The sequence below is a fragment of the Wasmannia auropunctata genome, unplaced genomic scaffold, assembly GCF_000956235.1.
Source record: "Wasmannia auropunctata unplaced genomic scaffold, wasmannia.A_1.0 LD336002.1, whole genome shotgun sequence".
Classification (NCBI taxonomy): Eukaryota; Metazoa; Arthropoda; class Insecta; order Hymenoptera; family Formicidae; genus Wasmannia; species Wasmannia auropunctata.
The window spans coordinates 381,208-401,978 of NW_012026888.1; the positions used below are offsets into that span (position 1 = coordinate 381,208).

Sequence of the window (20,771 nt, forward strand, 5' to 3'; positions counted from 1 at the left end):
AGAGAGAGAGAGAGAGAGAGAGAGAGAGTTGGAATCATGACATTGAAAACGCTGGAACGACCGAGATGACCAGCAAAACTGTCGTAGAAAAGAATAGACCGATGCATCCGCAACGAAATCCACTCGAAACCCGTGTGGAGCATCTAAAGTTCACTTTTCTCTTGTGATTCTATCTGAATTTGTGTGATCAATCACTATCAATGGTGTTCGTTGTCACTTCGGATAGTGTTCGCCGAACGAGACGGTGGGTGGACATTCCGAGTACAATGCTTGTAATGGAATCCATCGTGTCGATGGAGTCAATCGAATTTACATTACGGTGTTCAATCGAACGGTAGTCATACGACGAAAGTAAATCTCGCGAGATGTACGATTGGGAAGATTATTGAATGAAAATCGACATTTGAATCGGTTGATATTGAATTAATTGAAATGCGTGCTCAATCTTCCGACAAAATTACTTTCATTTGTATATTTTTTGTATATATAATATGTAATAAAAAAAAGTACTACTTTTATTTATATATTATACGTAATACAAAATGACTATTTTTTATATTATTTTATACATACACGGAAAGAACGATTTTGTTGAAAGATCTAAAAATTTTGCTAAAAACATCTGAAAATAACTTTTTGTTGAATCATCAAAATAATTTGTATTGGAATGTTAAAACTCGATAAGCATTGCTATATAATCAACTCGATATGCATTGTTCCGATATTCTGGCAAACATTTTGACTTTCGCACAAAATTATTTTGATTATTGAACAAAAATTATTTTTAAATCTGGATTCAGTAAAATTATTCTTTCCGTATATATTAAAATTTAGTTTTTTAATATTTTTAATATTATTTTTATACTATTTATAATTGTCAGCCGATTAAGAAGAAATTTGCATAAATTCTGTCACATGTTCTAATCTGAAAAATTTTTTAACAATATAACTTAAATGATCATATAATCACTGTCAAGGTATTTAACGTAGCGCGAGGTATGTGTATCTTATTAAAACCGGAAGACACTTATCATTCTCACTAACCCCAAGGCGCACGTGACCCCGTCGGGTACGGTAAGGTGGGTAATTCATTGACTTGGTAACTCGGTGACTTTCACCGGTGATTTACGCGAAAGCTTCATAAGCGGCTTGCCTCAGTTTCAAATTCCGTTCTCTCCTCGTCAATGAGCCCTGCATCGCGCGAGCGCAACAAGGAGAGTCCTCGTTGCGGCGCGGCGGAGGGAGCCTTCGCTGGGACGGAAAAGAGAGACGGACAAATCCTGGGCAAAGGACATAACGCTGCTGGGGCAAGAGAGAAAAGGAGATGCGAGGAAGAGAGATAGAAGGCGCGCGGATAAAGGGGGAAACGATGGGGCGGAACGTAGCAAAGGTTATTTGCACCGAGTTGTCTTTTTTCAGTGCTTTTTGTTCGAGCAGTTTGTCGAACGGCTCAGCCGGCTGATCTTCGGGATGATGAGCATGAACTACATTCTATATAAAATCCGGGAGCGTTTCAAGCGCCGAAGCACGAATGCGCTTTCGCGCGCATCGATCGTTTAACGAGAGTCGTCCTTAAGCGTCTGTGCAAGAAGAGATTTCGGGAACGACTTTGGCGCCCGCAGAAAGGGGATGACCTCCCGAATATCCGGGGCTGATCTCTCTCCCCCCTGTCGAGGTCCTTGGAAGATTGCATGAGCGCATCGAGGTTATAATTCGCGACTTAATTTCGTGTCGAGAGGTCTATCATCACTTTGTTTAATTCATCCGTATTCTGATTTGCATATATAAGCTTCTTCAAGCATATATTTTCATTTCTTTCTTACATTAATGTTTTAAATTAAATATATAAATCTGATTTATATATCTATATCGATTTATATACATATATGTATATGTATGTATAATGTAATTATTTAAATATTCAAGAAGCAAATTTTAATCTTATTTATGAAGCAATATATCGTATAGCAATTTTTAATTAGTCCAAACGACATATAAATAAATAATCTTAATTTATAACTAAGTACGATATACATAATGTATTTTATTGTATGTGCCTCCGAAAATATTTGTTCTGTAAATCTACCGACAGAATTCGCGACAGCAGTCACGAATGGAATTCAATGGGAATAATCCGCAGCTGCGGGCATTTGTCTCGTTCAGTGACGAGGATAATAATCTTTAAGTGCCGTCTTACATTAATTGAAATCAGCGTAGCGAGTGCACAAGATAACAGAGGTGCGAATGCCTGTCTGTTTTGGCGTTACGGGATAAGCTATAGTGAATATGTATAAATAGCAAGCCAATTTTAGATATCAACTGATTTTAAACCTACTAACTGAATGATTATAGTATTCGTTAAAAATTATAACGTGCGATGTCTGAAAGAAAATTTTACGTTGAGTTACGCGATCGTCTGATCTGAGAGATATCACACGTTGACCTGAACTTTAATGTTAAACCGCAAATATTACACATCCATAAAATTTCACGGATAAAAAGCGTCGGTAGAATTGCCGTCGGTTAATTAATTAATCGTGTCAAACTGGGATCGGTGGTTCTTACTTTAATGCCATGTAATACCTGTAATACCACTATCGATTTGATGCAGATCTCTTAATGCCACCAGAGTAGATTACGGTTCAAAAACTGCGAGCGTTTTATGCACCTTATCGCGCAATTTGAGCTAAAACCGGCAATAAATCTGTAATTCTTTCTATGCATTTTATTCTATTGTTTGTAAAAATTTCTAGCGTTTGATTGAAAATAAATAATTTCGAACAATGATTCTTTCTTTTTTTTTTATACTTTCAGCTTAAAAATGTTAACTTTCTTATATCTATAGGTATAATGTATTTATTGTCAATAGAATTAAGTTGATTGACATTTATGTAAAATTTCAATAATATTAATTCTTATCGACAAATAAATAAGTCAAACTACTTTTAAGTATGTGACATAGAATGAAAAATATGTTAAACAATTTCTTCTATAACCAATTGCTATCCACTAGACTGACTACCATAATAAAAACATATGAATACTTGATTTATGTACATATGTCGCTTCATTCTTCCCCATTCGCATCTTTCCTCCTTCGGGAGAAACTCAAGAGAACAGACCAAACGTACATTCCACGATGAACTACTCTCTGCACACGACACTATTTACATTAGCCGACCGGCGCCACGTGCGTCCGGAATCGCTAATTCCCACGAGCTGCGAGAGAGAGATAGGGAGCAGGAGCGAGACGGTGGTATCTCGCGCCGATATTTCACCTGTCTGTCAAAACGGACGTTGCAAAGATCTCATCGTCTCGTCGTCGTCGCGTCGCCGTGAAATCGTTGGCACGCGCAGATGCGGAATCGGCGATCGCGGCGCGCCTATACATGTATATAAATACGCGATGTCTCGCACGGCGTAGTCCCGATCCGTCAATGAGGAAAATTGGCGTAAGAGCGCATGAATGGGCCCCGGCGGTGAATAAAGTGGCCGCGCGTTAGTATAGGTTTATGGAAGCAAGCCGGTTTTAGCTACGCTAATAGCATAGTAATGCTGGCTGATCTTTTCGAAATCCCGTAAGAGCATTAACCGCTCGCACGTGAGCAAGTTAAATTGCTATGTTGCGGGTATACCGCGGGTATGTAGCTATCACCTGGCTACAGAGCGCGTCAAAAGAAAGGGTGGAGGCTCGCCATGGACGGATCGAAGGGAGGCGAGACCCATATCGTCGGGGGAAAAAAAATTATTCGCACTGACGTTCTTGAAGCGGTAACGAGATTAGATATTGAGATCTAGCGTGCGAGAGGATGCTTAGAGGATCCGAGGATCCCACAGTCACCGGGATTACTATCGCGTATGCCCATCAGGTTTTGAGACAGGCTGTAACGTGATTTTCGATAACGTGCTAATAAGGCGTGATCTATACTCCGTCGATGCGTTTACGGTGGCCGATCGCGGAAATTATCGCGTGTGATTACTACATTCTCGATGCCTTACGAACATAAAGTAACTCGTAAAGTTTACGTAATGATACGGCATATTTTGCTAAATCCTTATTTATTCCGATAAAGATTTAATATAGCCTTCTTGTTGATTGCTAAAATTTATAACTCACTTGTGGAGATGTGCAAGTAAACAAATTAGCGAAGCTCATTTACGACTGCGGCGTGATAATGCCCAAGTTTGTGCTTACCAAATGTGAAAAAGAGTGAAGAATAATTAATCTTTCCGATATTAATATTTTAATAATATCATCGAGAAATGTTTTTTTCAATAAAATTGTCTCTCTCGTTTTAGAATTCGGATATAATTTACGAATATAATATACAAAATTCGCTTGTTAACGCTTGGCTTTCTATTTTAAACGTGTTAATCTTTCCTCCATCTTAGAGACTTTAATCCCCACGAATAACCGCGAATAAGAGAGTCAATTGCTCTTTCGCATTCGCCGTACGGAGTGCCAAAACATGCTCGCTCTTAACATCGCAAAGTAATGGCCAGCGACTCTTACCCATTTTCTCGTAATCTATTCGTACACCTTCGAGCGGGAAAGATACATTGCGGATGAGGGCGAGAGAAGCCCGCGTTGCGAAGCGAAAGAGAGACGGGAAAAGCGGGAGAGAGGAGAGGGACTCTCTGGGTTTGAGTATATTTTTAGAGACGGACTGTACCTAACGCCGTTGTCACACGACGTTGCCATCGCGGTTGGTGAGATTGGCGTACCCCAGGCCGCCATTGGTGCCCCACTATGCTGCAGCAACGACGTTGGTACAGCCCCTGCCACGCCAATTCTGGAACGAGTCGACGCGGTTCGACGGCGCATGTTGTTCCTTCTCGCTTCGTACCGTGGCACAGAATCGATCCCCGTCTCTTTTTCTTTCGTCTCTTTTGCTTCCCTCTCTCTCCCACTCGTTCCCTCGATTCCCTCTCCTTCTTCCTTATCCCCTCTTCACGCGGGATGCGCATCTCTCCCTCTTTTCGGAACACCTTCAGTCGCGCAACTTCTCTCGCTTCCACATTTGCCTTTCTCGTACCATTGTGTTGTTTCTCTGTCGTTTCGCGACCGCGTCGCGCACCCCATTCCCTCTCCATGCGCTCGACGCCGACGTCCCTCCCCCGCCGGGGACCGGCGAGCGAACATCCCCCTTGCGCATAACCCCTCGACCAAGAGAGCGATCTGTAACAACTAAAGTTCTCGTGAAAAGTTGAGCCGGGCGCTCTCCTACGCCCTCCTGCTATAATAGCCGCTCGCACTGGTCTCTCTACCGACCATCGTCGCCGTCTCTCGCGCTGTCTCCCATCTCTGTCCATCTGTCCCACATTCCGTGAGGCAAGGAGAGAGAAGGAGCGAGACGGACGTACGCGGATAAAGGGAGGGAACGGGAGAGAGTGTGAGAGAAAGAGAGTGAGAGAGAAAGAGAGAGAGGGAGAGAGGGAGAGAGCGAGAGAGAGATAGAGAGACGGAGAAAGAGAGAGAAAGAGAGAGGGAAGAAGAAAGGGCAAGCGCGAGAGAACGAGACGGAGGGAGAAAGAGAAGAGCCACGCCGGTGGACGACTCCGGTGGATTAGGGAATAGAATAGTCATTATCGTGTATACATCCGTATTCTACGAGCTATCGGTCGCGCTCGTTCGGTGAGTCGGTCGTCGGTGGAGTGGCGAAACGCCGTGGCGAAGCGCCGGTTTCAGTGGTGTGCGCGGTGCCGAGAGATCGAACGACCTAGCCCGTCTCTTTTCTGACATTGGGAGCGCGCCGGCGAGTATTACGCGCCGGGCCACGGTGTGTGTTGGAGTGCGAATTCGGGGGCTTCGCCTGGATTATCGGGCTCAAGACGAGGAATATCGACGCGGGAGCAACGGTGCCGGTAATTACAAGTGCTCGCGGGTGAGTAGCGTCCTTTCGCTATTTCCGCTATAGACGTCGAGACGAGGACGTCGTTATGTCGTGGCAATTTTCGGCGATTGTTCTGCCGGGAAAGTGGTGTTGGTAGTCCAGGGTCAAAGGGTGCACCGATTCGCGGTGATTGACACTCAAATCATTTCCCGAAAAATTTCCCGAGTTCGAATTTCGTTTCGCATTTTCTAGTGTCACCTCCGTTCTCCTGGTGCTTATGGTGCTCTTGGGATTTTTCCGTTGTCTGGCTATTTACTGACCTACATAGGTCCACGTGTTCGTAGGCATACACGAGGATATTGTTCATCTGCTCGCACAACTTGATGCTCCGATTACTCGAGGCTAATCAATAGGACCGCGTTTTCTGGTTGGTTAACTGAGAAGAGTTGACCTAATTTCGTTGTCGCGAGTTTTGATAAGCGTACGTTTAGTAAGACGTGATAACATCGTAGTATTTTTAGACTGTCATTAGCCTTCTCTTCAATGAAGTATCTAGATTTGGAAAGCAAAATTGTATGTGATATTTTCGAGTTCATTGTTAATCATTTAATTCCTCTTTTTGCTTTAATATTGTCATAATCTTTCGTAACGCGGGTTGTGCATTATAGGTTACAGCATTAAAAAAAACAACGTTATAATGATGTAACTGCGTACATATCTCTTCTAAATAATCGTCAGATAATAAGTTTGTGCGTGTTGATAACGATCGAGTATGCTGTTTATCGCTGCTGATGTAGGTTCATCGCAAATCACGACACGTTTCAATCGAGCTAACGATTCGTTTCGTAACAGCTTCCTTTATACGTTAATTCATGTAATGATCGAGAATTTTAATAACTACTTGTTATTAGATTACAAGCGTTTTACATTGGCTGAATTTTTTTGCCCCTTGTATATATCCTAAATGATGTAATATTTTATTCGAGAGAAACACGCTCTGAAAATCCTGTATTGATTGTACAAAACATATTTATAATGATAAATGAATTCGTATGAACACGGTAATGCAACTATATACAATGGCAACCGGCCTTTTTAAATTCATTGAAAAATGTCATCGTATGCTTAATAGTATAAACTAATGATTAATAACCATTCCTCCCCCCCTCCTCCTCCCTACTACGCCGGTTCCCTCGCGGAAACAGAATTCGACTGCGTACGCCACGGTTTTTATGATTTCTGCGGATTGCGGATATCCTCTGCGATTACTTCCCGCGGTAAACGAGAAAAAAAAGAGACAGAGAGAATCCCGGCCGAGCGAATCAACCGAATTCGAGCGCTGCGGTGCGCGAATACCTCGAAAACGCCGACATTTAATCGGCGAGGCGTACATGGAAGCTTTCATCCGGCCAAAGAGAGAATGTATAAATTCGTGGGCGAACTTGTTTCGAAATAACCGTGCGAAATTCCGCAGAGCGAGGGAAATTTCGCGAGTGACGGGGAAAGAGTGCGTGGCCCCAGGAAATACGTGCGCGTTAACGTTTGCGCGCTAAAAAGAAGCATACCGTATATTTGCCGGGAGGCTATTAATTGAGCCCGCGCCCGCGCGCTCGGAATTATTAGACAATATATATAATATGCGAAAAAGATTCAGCGCCGTCGGCAAAATTCCGCTATCTCGCATTGCACGATTAATAATTCCGTATCAATCACAATGCTGCATTTTTTTTTCGTGAAAAATGAGAAAAATCTGTTGCTCCGGAAACGGTCAAGCCGATAAAAATCCCGAATTTTTTCAAAGTACAATACGCCACCGCGGCGCAGAGAGATTGAAATCCATGTTCTCCTTTGCCCGCGAGAATTTTTATATGTTGCGCGCTTCGTATACATAAATATATCGATTAATAAACACAATGATTTTATCAACAGTTTATCACATTAAAATCACGTCAAACACAATATTGTCAGACGTTCACAAAAATTATTGCCTAAAAATGAAATCTTATATTTATCTTGAAACCTCACTAATTTTATTATAATTGACAAAATCTTATTACTTATTAATGTATTAGCTAACACTGTTAATCGTTAAAATTATAAAAATTAAATGAGATTACACTAACGAGACCTTGTACGAGTTTCGTACATATAGTAAAGCAACCCCAAAGCAGGTGATTCTAGTGACGCTACGCGACAGAGCTCGTCAGGATCTATTTTACATCGTACGACGTTTGATCCCTCAATAATCTTATCTACGATGTCCGACGGCTGCTGTCAGAGCAGATCTTGTAACGCGCTGCGCCAAGCTTCGACTACTTCCGTTCGCGCCTGCAGTTTCGCGGGAAGTTTCGATCCCGAAATGCCCCGGCGTGGTAGCGTGCCGAGAGAGTTGGCCAGCGGGATTTCCACGGAAATAATCTGCTTACGGTAATCTTCTTGGCTTGCCTCCCTCCCGGTTAAGGTCCGCCTTCCACGAGGAGGTCCTTCGTCTCCTTGTCGTCGTCGTCGTCGTCGTCAGTCTGTACACGCTGGCGCGTCCTCCGCGGTAACGCAGGACATTTCGGATCCTAGTTGGTGCTCGATCTTCGTATCTAGTGCGGCAAGCTCTGTCGCGAGTCGTGCAATTCCGAAAGAACGCGTGTTTCTTAAGTGAGGAAACAAACAGTGCTGCTATGTGCCTCGCGATCTTGCGCATTGCGTTAGATTTTCGTGTATATTGTCGCAAAAAATGTGTTGTAATGACGATTAGTACCAATGCGTATAAGACTTAAATACACGAGTGATCGATGAGATCGGAAAAAGATGACGTCGAATAGTGCCAAACAAATTCTGATTTAGTCTATATTTGGAATCGAAAAATCGTGCTTCGTGAGAATTCCAAATGAAGAGGCATTGGAGCATATTTGCAAGAGATGATTGATCTTGATTTAAAGAGAATCCTATCTGTTTATCAACTGCAAGTCGTGTCATACAAAAAGTACAAAAAACGATTGCCGTCTGCTATGCGAATGCAATATTGGGTATGCAGCTGCCTTGAAAATGTCGTGTTGACTGTTTGACGGGCAAAAAAGAAGTTACGATTACCGTGAATTAAAAAATTCTTACACAGACTGTATCGGATCGAGATAAAGTAGATAGTGAAATTTCGTGATAAATATACGAGCGAATTAATTCATAAAGATATCCGAGAAAGACGAATGCATCGTTATAATGATGAATTAACTTAAATGAAGAACAATACTAAGATCGGCGAAAAATTTTAAGTAAAGTACTCGCAAAATTACTTATAGAAATAATTAATTTGCGACACTTTCGAATAAATAGCTTTCTAACGAAATCTAGAAAAATTAGATTTACATTATTTTACACAAGTGCTTCACACGACCAAAAATAACTTCAAGAAATGACGTAGTTTATAATCCGCATATTTGAATTATACGGTCACTTCGATGCTGAAGAAGATACGCGCGGAAGCCGAACAACGAAGTTGACAAGTTTTTCCAAGGCTTCTACCACGTACCTGCATGCAAGGACGAAGTTCATCTTTCTAACAAGAATTTTTTCGCAATGAGATTTTACGTCATAGCGTGGAAGTGCAATCATAATAGATATGATAGATTTTATTATAAAAGTGCAAGCTTTTGAATTTTTTAATAGGCTCGTAATATAAACTCGCATAAGATGGGGAACACGTTATATCAACTTAAAAACCACTCCTTTAAACGCGAAGCTCTTAAAGAGACGCCATAGAGTCCCCGTTCCCGGTTTACTGTCACGAATTGAATCTCGGCTTCGGCATCGAAGCATCAAGTCTCTCGGAATCCCCGGTTCGATGTTATCACGTGCGAACGGATCCCAATGTCGCGCCGTGCCTTCGACGGATTGACGTGGCCACCGTAGAACCGTGAACGTCGGCCCGGAGGGAACAAAACCTCCTCGAAATTGGCTCCGAGAAATCAGTAAGTTCCACCGTCCGTCAGGGCGGAACATAAAGGAGCATGAAGCGGAATGGAGGCAGGTGGAGGCGAGAGAGGGAGGAGAGAGACGGCGAAACGAAGGAGGCTCATCCCCGTCGGTGGCGGCGGGCTGCAGCCCCCATTGGCATCTCCTTTTTTGCCGGCCGAGAATAAAGACTAACTACCAGAGAACAAGCTCCCCCCTCCGGCCCTCCGGCGGAGGTATACCCCGTGGAGGTATACCTCGTGGAATTTCTACGGGAATTAAGTTTTACGCTCAATGAACGCGCAACAAAACGCCGTGTACCCGGGGCTAAGATTGCATTCAATGCGATTCCTTTCCTCGTAGAGACGCTTCCCCGAGTGCACGACTCGGTGCGCATGGTTACATGCATGCGGCCCCCTTGACAGAGGTATCCGAACACAATTCAGGGGTACGTAAAGTGTGCGACTCCGCGACGTAAAGCCGCCTCTCTGAGGAAAAGTTCAAGCTCGATGCCGAGATAATTATTTCGCAAAGCGCTACAACCCGACGACGTGGACCCGACTGCGAACTCGGCGCAGCTGCGAGCGTTCGGTGTTGTTGTCGTTAGGTAATTGAATTAATTATAATTTTATATCGAACAGGTATAGTGAGTTTCTCGTCTTTTTTGTGCATCGGATGAATTAAGTGTCATGAATATTATATCCACGGAGAGAATTTTATTTTAAAATTTATCCTGAAAATCATGTTAATTGTGGGACAACATAGTTTTCGACGAATTTTATATGATTTTCGCTATTTTTTTTTAATATGTACTACAACAAATTTAAGTGCACAGTAAAAAAAAAACAGAGAAAATCACATAAAATTTGTCGAAATACTATGTTGTCCCATGATTAACATAATTTTCAGTGTAAATCTTAAAAGAAAATTCTTTCCGTATACCGTTCAAACGGAAACAAATCGTAATTATTCGCTGAACAATGCAGTGTGCAATATCGTGAATGTTAATTTTATTTAATAATCTTGTTTTTAACACGGCGAGAATATTAAGTTACTCATTTAGGGATGAGAATGAAAATGTACTTAACGCGTAAAGATTATTGCAAACTTATCACATCGAGAGCACGTATGCACATTTACGCCGAACTCTTCGAGCACCGGCAGTAATCTCGAAAAATCGTCCATGGAAATCAGTTAATGCCTCGCTCGTTTCACAAGTACCTTCTGGCTTTCCTCGCGAAACTCCGCGCGCACGGCTGTACTTGACGCAACGTACGTTCATTGTGGAACTATACGGAGCGCGCCGGGCTCTTCAGGAACAATGCGGTTGTGTGCAAATACTCCTGGAAACAATGCGGCCGCGACTTAACTTTCTGGGATAGCTACGTGCAGTGTGTCGTTCTTCGTGTACCGCCGGATGTACCGAAGCCGCAAACCGCGCGCTACCTAATGTAGAAACGACGTTGCATCCCCCATGATGAATCTGGATGCTGCGACTTGTTTCCGATGTGTCGCGACCGCATCTCTGCGCGAATTCCCTCTTTCGCGCGTTTACGGTTTTTCCGCGAATTATTACCGCGCGAACCGACTGGAGAACAAACTACCGAAAAATATTTAGCTGCAGTCTCGGTACACAGTCGGAATTATTTACTCGAAAGTAAATTTACTCGTTTATTCATGTGTTTACATGCAGGTAAGAAAAATTCCCGCTACTCGTCCAAAAATAGTGACGTGATGACAGAAAGGGTTTAAAATAGCCATTCCGGGCTATATTCCGTAGGAATTTATCGCGGATTTAAGATGCAACAGCGAAATGCATATTCGCGCACGTGCGCCTTGTTGGCTTAACTGATCCGCACAGATACGATCTGTGCGCCGGACGTATCCGTAAATCGTATTCTTTGGCGACGAGAGGGTAAACTCTCTATCTCTCTCTCCCTCCCGTGCGGCGCACACGCCGGGACGTAATAATGGGGATTTAACAGTCATTAGGGACGGCATGCCGGTATATATCTGTCGATTGGTAACGCAAAGTGTTTGCACTAGGGCCGAACAGTCGAAGGGCCCCGCGAGTGGGGGGTAATTCGTTGCAGCGGGAGATCGATTTTCGGAAAGGAGGGTCGGAAAAGTACGCGCGGGTGTAAAAGGCACCCCCAGCTATCTTTCTCTAGTTCGACCATTTCTCTCGCCTGGGCTCTCCGCAGGGTCGTAGACCACTCGAGTGTCCTCGAGGACCAATCGAATGGGCATTTTGTCCACACTTGGCGGTCTGTAACAAGTGCATTGTCCCGCGCACCAAAGTGCACAAAGATAAAGAGACTTCTGGCTATTGCAATAAGATCGTTAAGTGCCCGCGTTCTCGCTCTCTCCCTTACCTTCTATTTCCATCCATATTTTTCTCTCTCTGACGCTATTTTAATATGACGAAAGTGCAAATAAATCTGCCGCTTTGTGGACAGTACACTTTGGTAATGTTTTTATCTTCAAACGCAATAATTATAGAACTTGAAAATAAAAAAAATTTAATTAGATTTAGTGATAAAGATATTATATTCGAGCTTTGTAGTTTTGTGCCGCACGGTAAATTTACAACGAATCAGCAATAGCATTAGGAAAAAAGTTATATGGATGTATATTTGTTGAAATGAATAAAGTGAGAAAGAGAGATGATGATATCGTTATTTAGCGCTTTAGAAAAAATTTCCTCTCAAGTGCAGAGAGAGAGAAAGAGAGAGAGAGAGAAAATTTACGTCGTGTATAACAATGCATAAGCGTGCGCAGTGCAGTCATCGTTGAAAATTTTTTTGAGCAGTGACAGTTGTTTTCGGCGTTTTTCGCCCATGCTGGGTGGCATGTAACAAGTGCTTTGTGGCCGGCGCGAGGCACATAAGTGCACAAAAGTGGAGATTCGCGCTTGACTGATTTCAGAAGGACTCGGGAGAATACTCCGCCTTTCTTCGTTCTTCGCCCTTCCTTTCATAGCGAGCAAAATTTTAATATAACCGGGACGAGAGGCGGCGTCACGGGGTAGTGTATACTCTATGGATTCTTTTTCAACGAGCAACTTTATTCCGGTCCCGGGGAGATCGGGAGGGAAATTTGCACGCGAGCGTAATGAGACGTAATATTAGAAACGCAATACGGCACGAGCTCACCTTTTACGTCTACGATATTAAGTATTCGTAATTTCATCGCGCGATATAACGCTCTATATGAAACGCTCGCCGCTCTATATATATGTATATTCCGGAAAGAGAAGTGTTATTTTATCGGCATAAAATTTTATCCTTTTCAGAGTGTAAATTGCTATACGGATCGTATCCAATTGCGCAAAGTAAATAATTTAATTTCTCTAATGATAAATTTAACGTTCTAATTTGCGACATTAAAATTTCTTTTACTATACGCGTAAAACTCGTAGCATTTGTTTACGAGAAACCGTGATTATATTCAGTTCAGAGTGTGTCGACCTGATAGGTATGTCATAAAGCCACTTATCATACGTATTACGCGTCCGGTAGTTAAATTGCAGCAGAACAAATTTCAACAGTAGTCGGGCACAAATTTCAATTGCAGACGCAACAGGATGCAATGTACATACGGTATACGAGGGTGAATGTGGATATTTCATCTATATTTGCGCGAAAAGGCTCACGCTGCGGCAGCTCTATTAGTACTCTGAAGAGGCTCTTTGTATATATGTATATATATATATGGCGCAGTTCTATTCAATGAAATCTGATTTCAATATAGCACGCAGTTAAGAGACACGAAACAATACGTTATTAAAGGCTGTCTGATGTAAGATTTTATTTCGGAAGCGCATCTCTCGAATCAGCCACATTCATTTATATCGGTTAAACGAGTTAGTAGTGTCTTCGCAAACAAAAATCTTTTCGCATGAAAAGATTTGTAACTATATTTCCTTCAATTTAAATTCATTTGTAACTATGATATTGAAAATCCCGACTTCGGTTCATTTAAATTTAATTTAAACCACGCACGCGGATTGCATCGTTGTGTAAAATTCAGCACTCCGAAAGATATTTAATTATTAATTTGTATCTATTTATATTTAATTTGTGTCAAGACTTTTTAATTAAATCGCTGGACACGAATAGTGGCAATCGGCTACGATATAATTAGTAACGTGACAATAAATATTTAAAACCGGACAACATCTTCAGAATGTCCTGCATTTCAACAAACACCCGCGTCGTGACGCTTGTAACGCTGTCGTCATTCGATTGTTTCTCACTGTGCATTAATTACTTACCGATTAGTATTCCTTAATCCGAAACATGTGGACGGCGACGTCCGGGAGACAGGAAACAATGTGTGTTCCATCGTCCGTTCGGCATATCGCACATGTGCACAGATGTAATAAACGTGGTGGCAAACAAATTAACAAGTCGCCACCACCGGAGAAGGCGGCTCGTCCGTGATGACGCAGGAAGGGGGAGCAGGGGGAAGATAGTCGTTCCTGACTTTGTAATCGGAGAGGATAAAACGCGACTTAAGTCAACGGCTAAGAGCGCAACGGAAAGGCTGCGAGCGTGTTGCGCGCGTATTCAGGGTCGAGCCTCTTTCCATGTTCCTGTTTGCCGTTCTCGGTTTTCGGACCGTCGATGCATTTTCGGAATTAGGTTGCGAGCCGCGGCTCCCCTGAGAATACCACGGAGTCCTGTTGCACCTTCGTTGGATTATCCCCCGCACGCAGCTGCCAATCGCGTCATTATTCTTATTTCCATACCGAACAACACAATCGGCTTGTTTAAAGCATCTACTATTCTCTCTCTTTGCCATGATGACGCGAAACAGTCTACCTGATAATCGGCAGAAGAATTTTCAAAAAAGTGTCTGATGTGTGAGGTGCGTAATGCCGAAGTCGATTCTTGCGTATTTTTCTGTAAAAGAAAATAATTGAAATAAGTAAAATTATTTGTAAGAAAGGTATAGAAAGATAGATATAGATAGATAGATAGATAGATAGAGAGAGAGAGAGAGAGAGAGAGAGAAATTAATTTTTTGTTGTTGTTCTCTTATTTTATGCATCTCTAATAAATAATGTTTGCAATTTTTTGATAGAAAACCGATTTGTACTTGAATTTTACAATATCTTACAATAATTTTTATTTGTTTCATATACTATACTTCATGTAAGTCTTTATATTATTTCAAAATATTTTATATAATTTACTCTGATAACCGACAAGTATATGATCTGACATGTATATTATAATTTGCATGAAGCAAATATATATTTTTTAATGAGATACACGGAGAGAATTTTTTTTTAAATTTACCCTGCAAATCATATATGTTAATTGTGAGACAATATAGTATTTAGGCAAATTTTACTGTGCACTACAATAAAATTTCGTAGTAAAATTTATTGTAGTGCACAGTAAAATTTACCTAAATACTATATTGTCCCACAATTAACATGATTTTCAGGGTAAATTTTAAAAGAAAATTCTCTCCGTGTAAATTATCTCGACTTGAGTAATTCTTATATATAATTTCAATTTCGTTTTCGTCGTTTTTCAGACAGAACCTGTAACTTGGACGTCGAGGACGTCTCTTTAGGGAGACCGCGGCGGGAGGGTGGTCGTGCTGGGGGCCGAGGGGGTGGTGATGTGGCCGAACAGCCTCGGAGGTACTTCCGGCTGCAGCGGGGGCGCCGGCGCCGCCGATCTCGGGGGCCTCGCCGCCTCCACCACCTCGGCCTCCGAACTCTTTGGGCCCGCGGCGTTCGGCGCGTCCGCCGCGGGGCCCTATGGCGCTCTCAAGACGGCGCCCTACATGGGTCTCAGCATGCCGATCGATGCGCTACACTCCACTATTGGTTATCCCGGTTGTACACCCGCCGGTGAGTCCGTCTACTGTGAGTGCCCATCATATTTTATTAATTTTAATTGAACCGAGTCGGGAGTGACTTTGAATTGTATTATTATGTACACGTCTCTATTTTTGTTTATGTTTACCAACATAAATAAAGTGCAAAATAATACATTGCTGGTGCATCTGTTAATTTTTATATTGTTAATATAATTATATTAAAAATGCGGGAAAATTGTTGCAATGAATTATAATGTTGTGCCGTAATTGGAGAAAGCACATTGGTAAAGCGCAGAAATGCTAATAATGATACAATACAAAATTATTCATTAATCGTGTTAATGTGAAAGCTTTTGCATTATGTACCGAAGTTGCTTCCAACTCGTGAAAATATTATTACTGCTATTAATTTAGTTATTAATAACCGGTTCATTTATTCTATTTATTTTATTAATCATTATCGATTTGTTATTAAATGTAGTTGACCTGTACACCGTAACGTACAGGTAACGTAGTGAAATTTATTCATTTGTTGATATCACATCGCGCAAAATAATGCAATTTGTAAATTAGCGATTTAAAAAGGAAATTTTTTTTCTTTTTTCTCGAATGCCAATTATTATTTTCGAAAGGAGAGCGATTTCTTTATTTTTTTAAAGATCTTTAGAAACGGATTACTACACATTAATTAAATATCGATATCGATGTCGTTCGTAAATATTTAAAAGAAAAATCATAATTAAAATGTAAATCAAGAGAAAATTCCATGACATTCCATGATATTCGATACATTAAAGAATTTTGTATCAAAGGCAATCCAAGAAAGCAACGGCGGGAGAGGACAACGTTCACACGATCGCAGTTGGATATATTAGAGGGGCTTTTTTCAAGAACAAAATACCCTGACATCTTTATGCGTGAGGAGGTCGCCATGAAAATCAATTTACCGGAATCGAGAGTGCAGGTAAGTCATTGACAACAATCTGATGATGACGCTTTTCTTACAAAAGTATTTTTATATACTATCGCACATATACCGGAAAAAAAAAACTATAATAATGATTAAATATTGTTTTATTCGTAACATTTAAATTAATATTTAAACTCAAGAAATACGTAACTTTAAACGCGTAAAAAATATTTCCGTACACATTTTCGTATTGCAGTAAAAAAATTCGACGTGTCTCTCCGGCTCTCCACGAAAAGCGCGACGGTGTCTGATTACCGAGGGGTATATGCACCATCGGCACGTAGACAGGGTGGACAACATCGATTCTTTCTCATATGTCCTTCGTTGAAGTTAACTTGAAATCGTTCGCCTTACAAACATCCATATATTCTTAGGTCAAACACCTTATTAGTATTTGTAATTACGATAAAAGATAAATTTAATAGGATTTAATTGAAAATTTCATACATTTGCGACGCGCAAAATTCTGTTTAATACAAATTGCAAATATAACATATGTATGAAGAGTAATAATATACGAAGCATCATACCGTTATTCGATATAAAACAAAATTATAATAACAAAGAAAAATGCAACAAAAATTGTAATTATACAAAGTGCATTTGCAATTGTGTGGTACAATTATTTATGGTAAATGTAAATTAAGAAGAAGTACAAAAAGCGAGCACAAAAAAGACGGAACGTTTCGGTCCTCTCGGGCCCTCTTTGATGATTCAAAAAAGGATCAAATTCATTCACTCTGGTCGTATAAAATCGCAAACGACGCTCCCCCCATTGATATTTTCCTCAATAGCAGAAAGTCGAAAGAATTTTTCTGTGCAACAATACCGCGAAAACCTACATGAAGGATGACATTTCCGGAATCAATATTTTGGTATTGCTCGGCTGACACCGTGCCGTTTGCTCGTGCCGAGTTCGACGTCCACAGGGTCCGAAAACGTGTCCGTGCATATTCCACCCTCATCAGGGCCGGAAAGGACGCGTCGCATCCGCAATCGCCACCGAACACACCTGGCCTATGGCCGTGTAAACGGAATGAATGGGCCCAACATGGCCCATAGTCTTCCGCACGTTCGTCGGACGACTGCAAAACCAGAGATTGCTTTACTCATCGGCGCGTTTTCGGACCCTTGCATGACTTCTCGATCAGAGACGAGACGGTTTCGTTTCTATTGTAGCTTCGCTAAAGCGAATTTCCTTCACGATCAATATGATAATATCACTTCACGAGGGGAGAGAGAGGGAGAGATTTTTAAATGAATTTCTCAAAAAAATATTATATTTAACAAAATAAACAAAGTCCTATATATGTATATATATATATTAAACTTTTTAATATTACACATTCGATTGAGTTATAATTGATAAATTAAAATATAAAAATATAAAAAAAAAAGAAAATGAATCGAGCTAAATACAAATATATAGCCTATTATCTATAATCACCTCTAAAATGAAGGAAAATTAATATCTTGTAAGATGGTGCTATTACGGTACAATACCCAAGACAACATTGATGTCTTGCCAATATTTCTCGATACCAGCGTAGAGAGCGGCGATTCAGCCGTGATAAAATACTTTCGCGACGTTCTATTGAAAGCAAAGAATTGGTGTTGTGGCGGTACATACATCGGACTTCTTCGACGGAAGAACGCGAGAGCTGTTAGTATCGTCCCCCAGAAAATCCGTAGAAACCCAAGCTCACCTCTCCGCTTCTAACATCGATCGCGCGAGGCTTCTCCAAGTTCCACTCTCTCTCCTCCTGTCGCATTTCTCCCTCTCTACCTCTCTCTACTCCCTTCATTCCTCCCTACACTGCCTTGCCGTCCCGATGTACCATTTCTAAGGGCAAAGAGGAATCGCGCCATTTTTCATGTATCACATGTCACACAATAATTTAATATCGAATTCGCGAATTATATTTTCGAGTCTTAATTTGAAGATATTTTTTTCTGATTGATAGCAAGCAAATATATATTGTGATATCTACTGGTAAAATAATCGAACATTATCAAAACGCTCGACGGTGCCCGCCAGTGTAATCGATATCGTTCGTGCGCCGCGCCGGCGGAGAGAAGAACGCTTTTTACTCTGCATAAGTATAATTAGCAGCTTCATTACAAGGTGTTCGTGCAAAACCAGTGGACACTTTGAACGCAAACCGGGGCGAGCCCGTTGGTACGCGAAATCGGCTTATTCTATTCAGAGAAGTTGCTCGGTGTGTGGGACGACCTATACTCCGATCGGTTTTCGTAATTCTGTTGCATTAACGGCAGCCTGGTAGCAAGCGTGTCCGATATGCGTGCGCGTTTTCGTTCGCGCTGCTGCAGTCAGCTTGATTGGTAATTGATAGTCGTCCCAGTCCGGCATTCCCTTATAATTGGCTATTACGCCAGCTTTGCGAGAGCTCTGCGCGGCTCTCCGCGGATTCGTTCTGAATCACATTTGTGTTACGCATCACCGGAACATGAAAATATCGCTTGATTCATCTCGCAACAGATGTGCGACTTACTATTGTTTTTTTTTTTTTTAAATGATAATACAGCCATGTACAGGGGACGTCTGATTATGTAACCACGTAATATCGCGGGTAAAAATTTCACGTGTGTTTGCAGGTGTGGTTCAAAAATCGGAGAGCCAAATGCCGACAGCAGCAGAAACAGCAGCAACAACAACAAGATAAGACGCCGAGATCGAAAAAGCCCTCGGGGAGCCCGGCTAATAATCCACCCCCTGGAAAAAGTCCTTCAATTACCACCCCGCCCACGCCCGCCGCCGCGGTACCTGCTACTACGCCCTTGTAAATATCACTTATCTTAATGAGCGCTTATCTTCGGCGTATGTCCGTAATCGCGCTAACGACTTTTATCTCGGACGGGAATGTGTCTGTGCGACATAATCGGCAACTTAATTAGCTTGATAATTAGTATTCTAATTGCAGCTACACGCGACACAGATATTGTCGAGACATATATATATACGCATTGCGCAAGAGTTACGCTTCCCCTTACGTTCAAAGCGCGTAAAGTCTGGAAACGCTAATTGCGACGCGATCGATCGTCATATGAATGTAGAAAATTAGGTGTTTGTATATCTGCTTGTTATAACTGCATTTCTGTACTCTCAGGAGCGGAGGCACGGGCGGCTCAGCGGCAAGTTCGCCGGCGCTTTTAAGGGACTCGCCGCAGTATAAGCCTGCGGGAAACGCTAGTTTGCTGTTAGCAGCTAGCACGACTCCACCAAGCGTAAGTGGATGGATTATAAGTACTTTCGACGCATATAATGTTTACTCGTATATATGTAATAGGTCGGTTTGTATTCGAGTATTTTACGTTTTCTTTTCGCGAGAAAATCGTTTTAAAAGAATATTTCCATGGAATATTCGTTCTTCTTATCGATTACATGTCCCTAAAATTCTTTTCTTTAACAGTTAGGTGGCACCGTGTACAGCAGCGGCGGTGGTAGCAGTAGCATCTGGAGTCCGGCGGTAACGGAGAGCAGTGGAGCATTTGCGAGTGACCATCAAAGGTTAACGTGGACGACAACCCCTTCCCAGCAGCAATGCTATCAAAATTATTCGTCCTACTATAACAATATGGAATATCTCTCGCCCGCCTCGCATCAGTTAAACGTGGTAAAAAAAAAATAATTCTGTTTTCCCTAAGCTTTCATATAAATATATACAATAATATCAGTTATGTACCACTAAAGTGCGAGTGGAGTAAAAAAAAAAATGACGCTTGAAGAACAGCATCGAATTAGACTCGATAATAAAGTAAAAGCACTAATATCGGATTGTTAGGACAACGGAGGAAGCGGCCTTGATAATTCATGGAGCAAAACGAGAGACGAAGGTACTTCATCTTGGTTTTACAATAGCGCCGGATGGGGCGATCGTAAGTGAACCTGCGAGGATCGAAGAACGAAGCCTGAGTACATATCATCGACAATAGTGAAGTTATATGGCTTGAATCGAAGTTTATTGTAACGCGATGCCAAATAAAACGTGGAAGTTCTACTTCTGATAAATGTCGATACAGACTAAACATATCTTTAATAACTCGGCCAGCATTCGGACGCTGCGGGATGTACAGGCCGATCGAGAGTGCCATACGTATCTTTCTGCATTTATTGATACAGCATAGTTTAAATATACAGGATGTCCTATATGCACATACTTAAA

The 20,771-nt window shown here is 41.7% G+C and overlaps 1 protein-coding gene across 1 annotated transcript; it reads left to right on the forward strand.

The window, feature by feature from the left end:
• The first annotated feature begins 15,413 nt into the window (after positions 1–15,413).
• On the forward strand, positions 15,414–20,503 carry LOC105453149 (homeobox protein OTX2-B-like). The gene is made up of 6 exons (XM_011694878.1): positions 15,414–15,648; positions 16,430–16,581; positions 19,204–19,388; positions 19,716–19,833; positions 20,019–20,222; positions 20,391–20,503. Exons 1-6 carry the CDS (start codon positions 15,414–15,416, stop codon positions 20,490–20,492), a joined length of 996 nt encoding a protein of 331 aa, XP_011693180.1. The 3' UTR covers positions 20,493–20,503.
• The last annotated feature ends 268 nt before the right edge of the window (positions 20,504–20,771 follow it).

Bases quoted from the DNA above. Each gene is read 5' to 3' on its own strand.
- LOC105453149 (XM_011694878.1), top strand. From the start codon at position 15,414: ATGTGGCCGAACAGCCTCGGAGGTACTTCCGGCTGCAGCGGGGGCGCC. The intron at 15,649-16,429 runs GTGAGTCCGTCT...TTTGTATCAAAG, and splicing joins TCCCGGTTGTACACCCGCCG to GCAATCCAAGAAAGCAACGG. The intron at 16,582-19,203 runs GTAAGTCATTGA...GTGTGTTTGCAG, and splicing joins TACCGGAATCGAGAGTGCAG to GTGTGGTTCAAAAATCGGAG.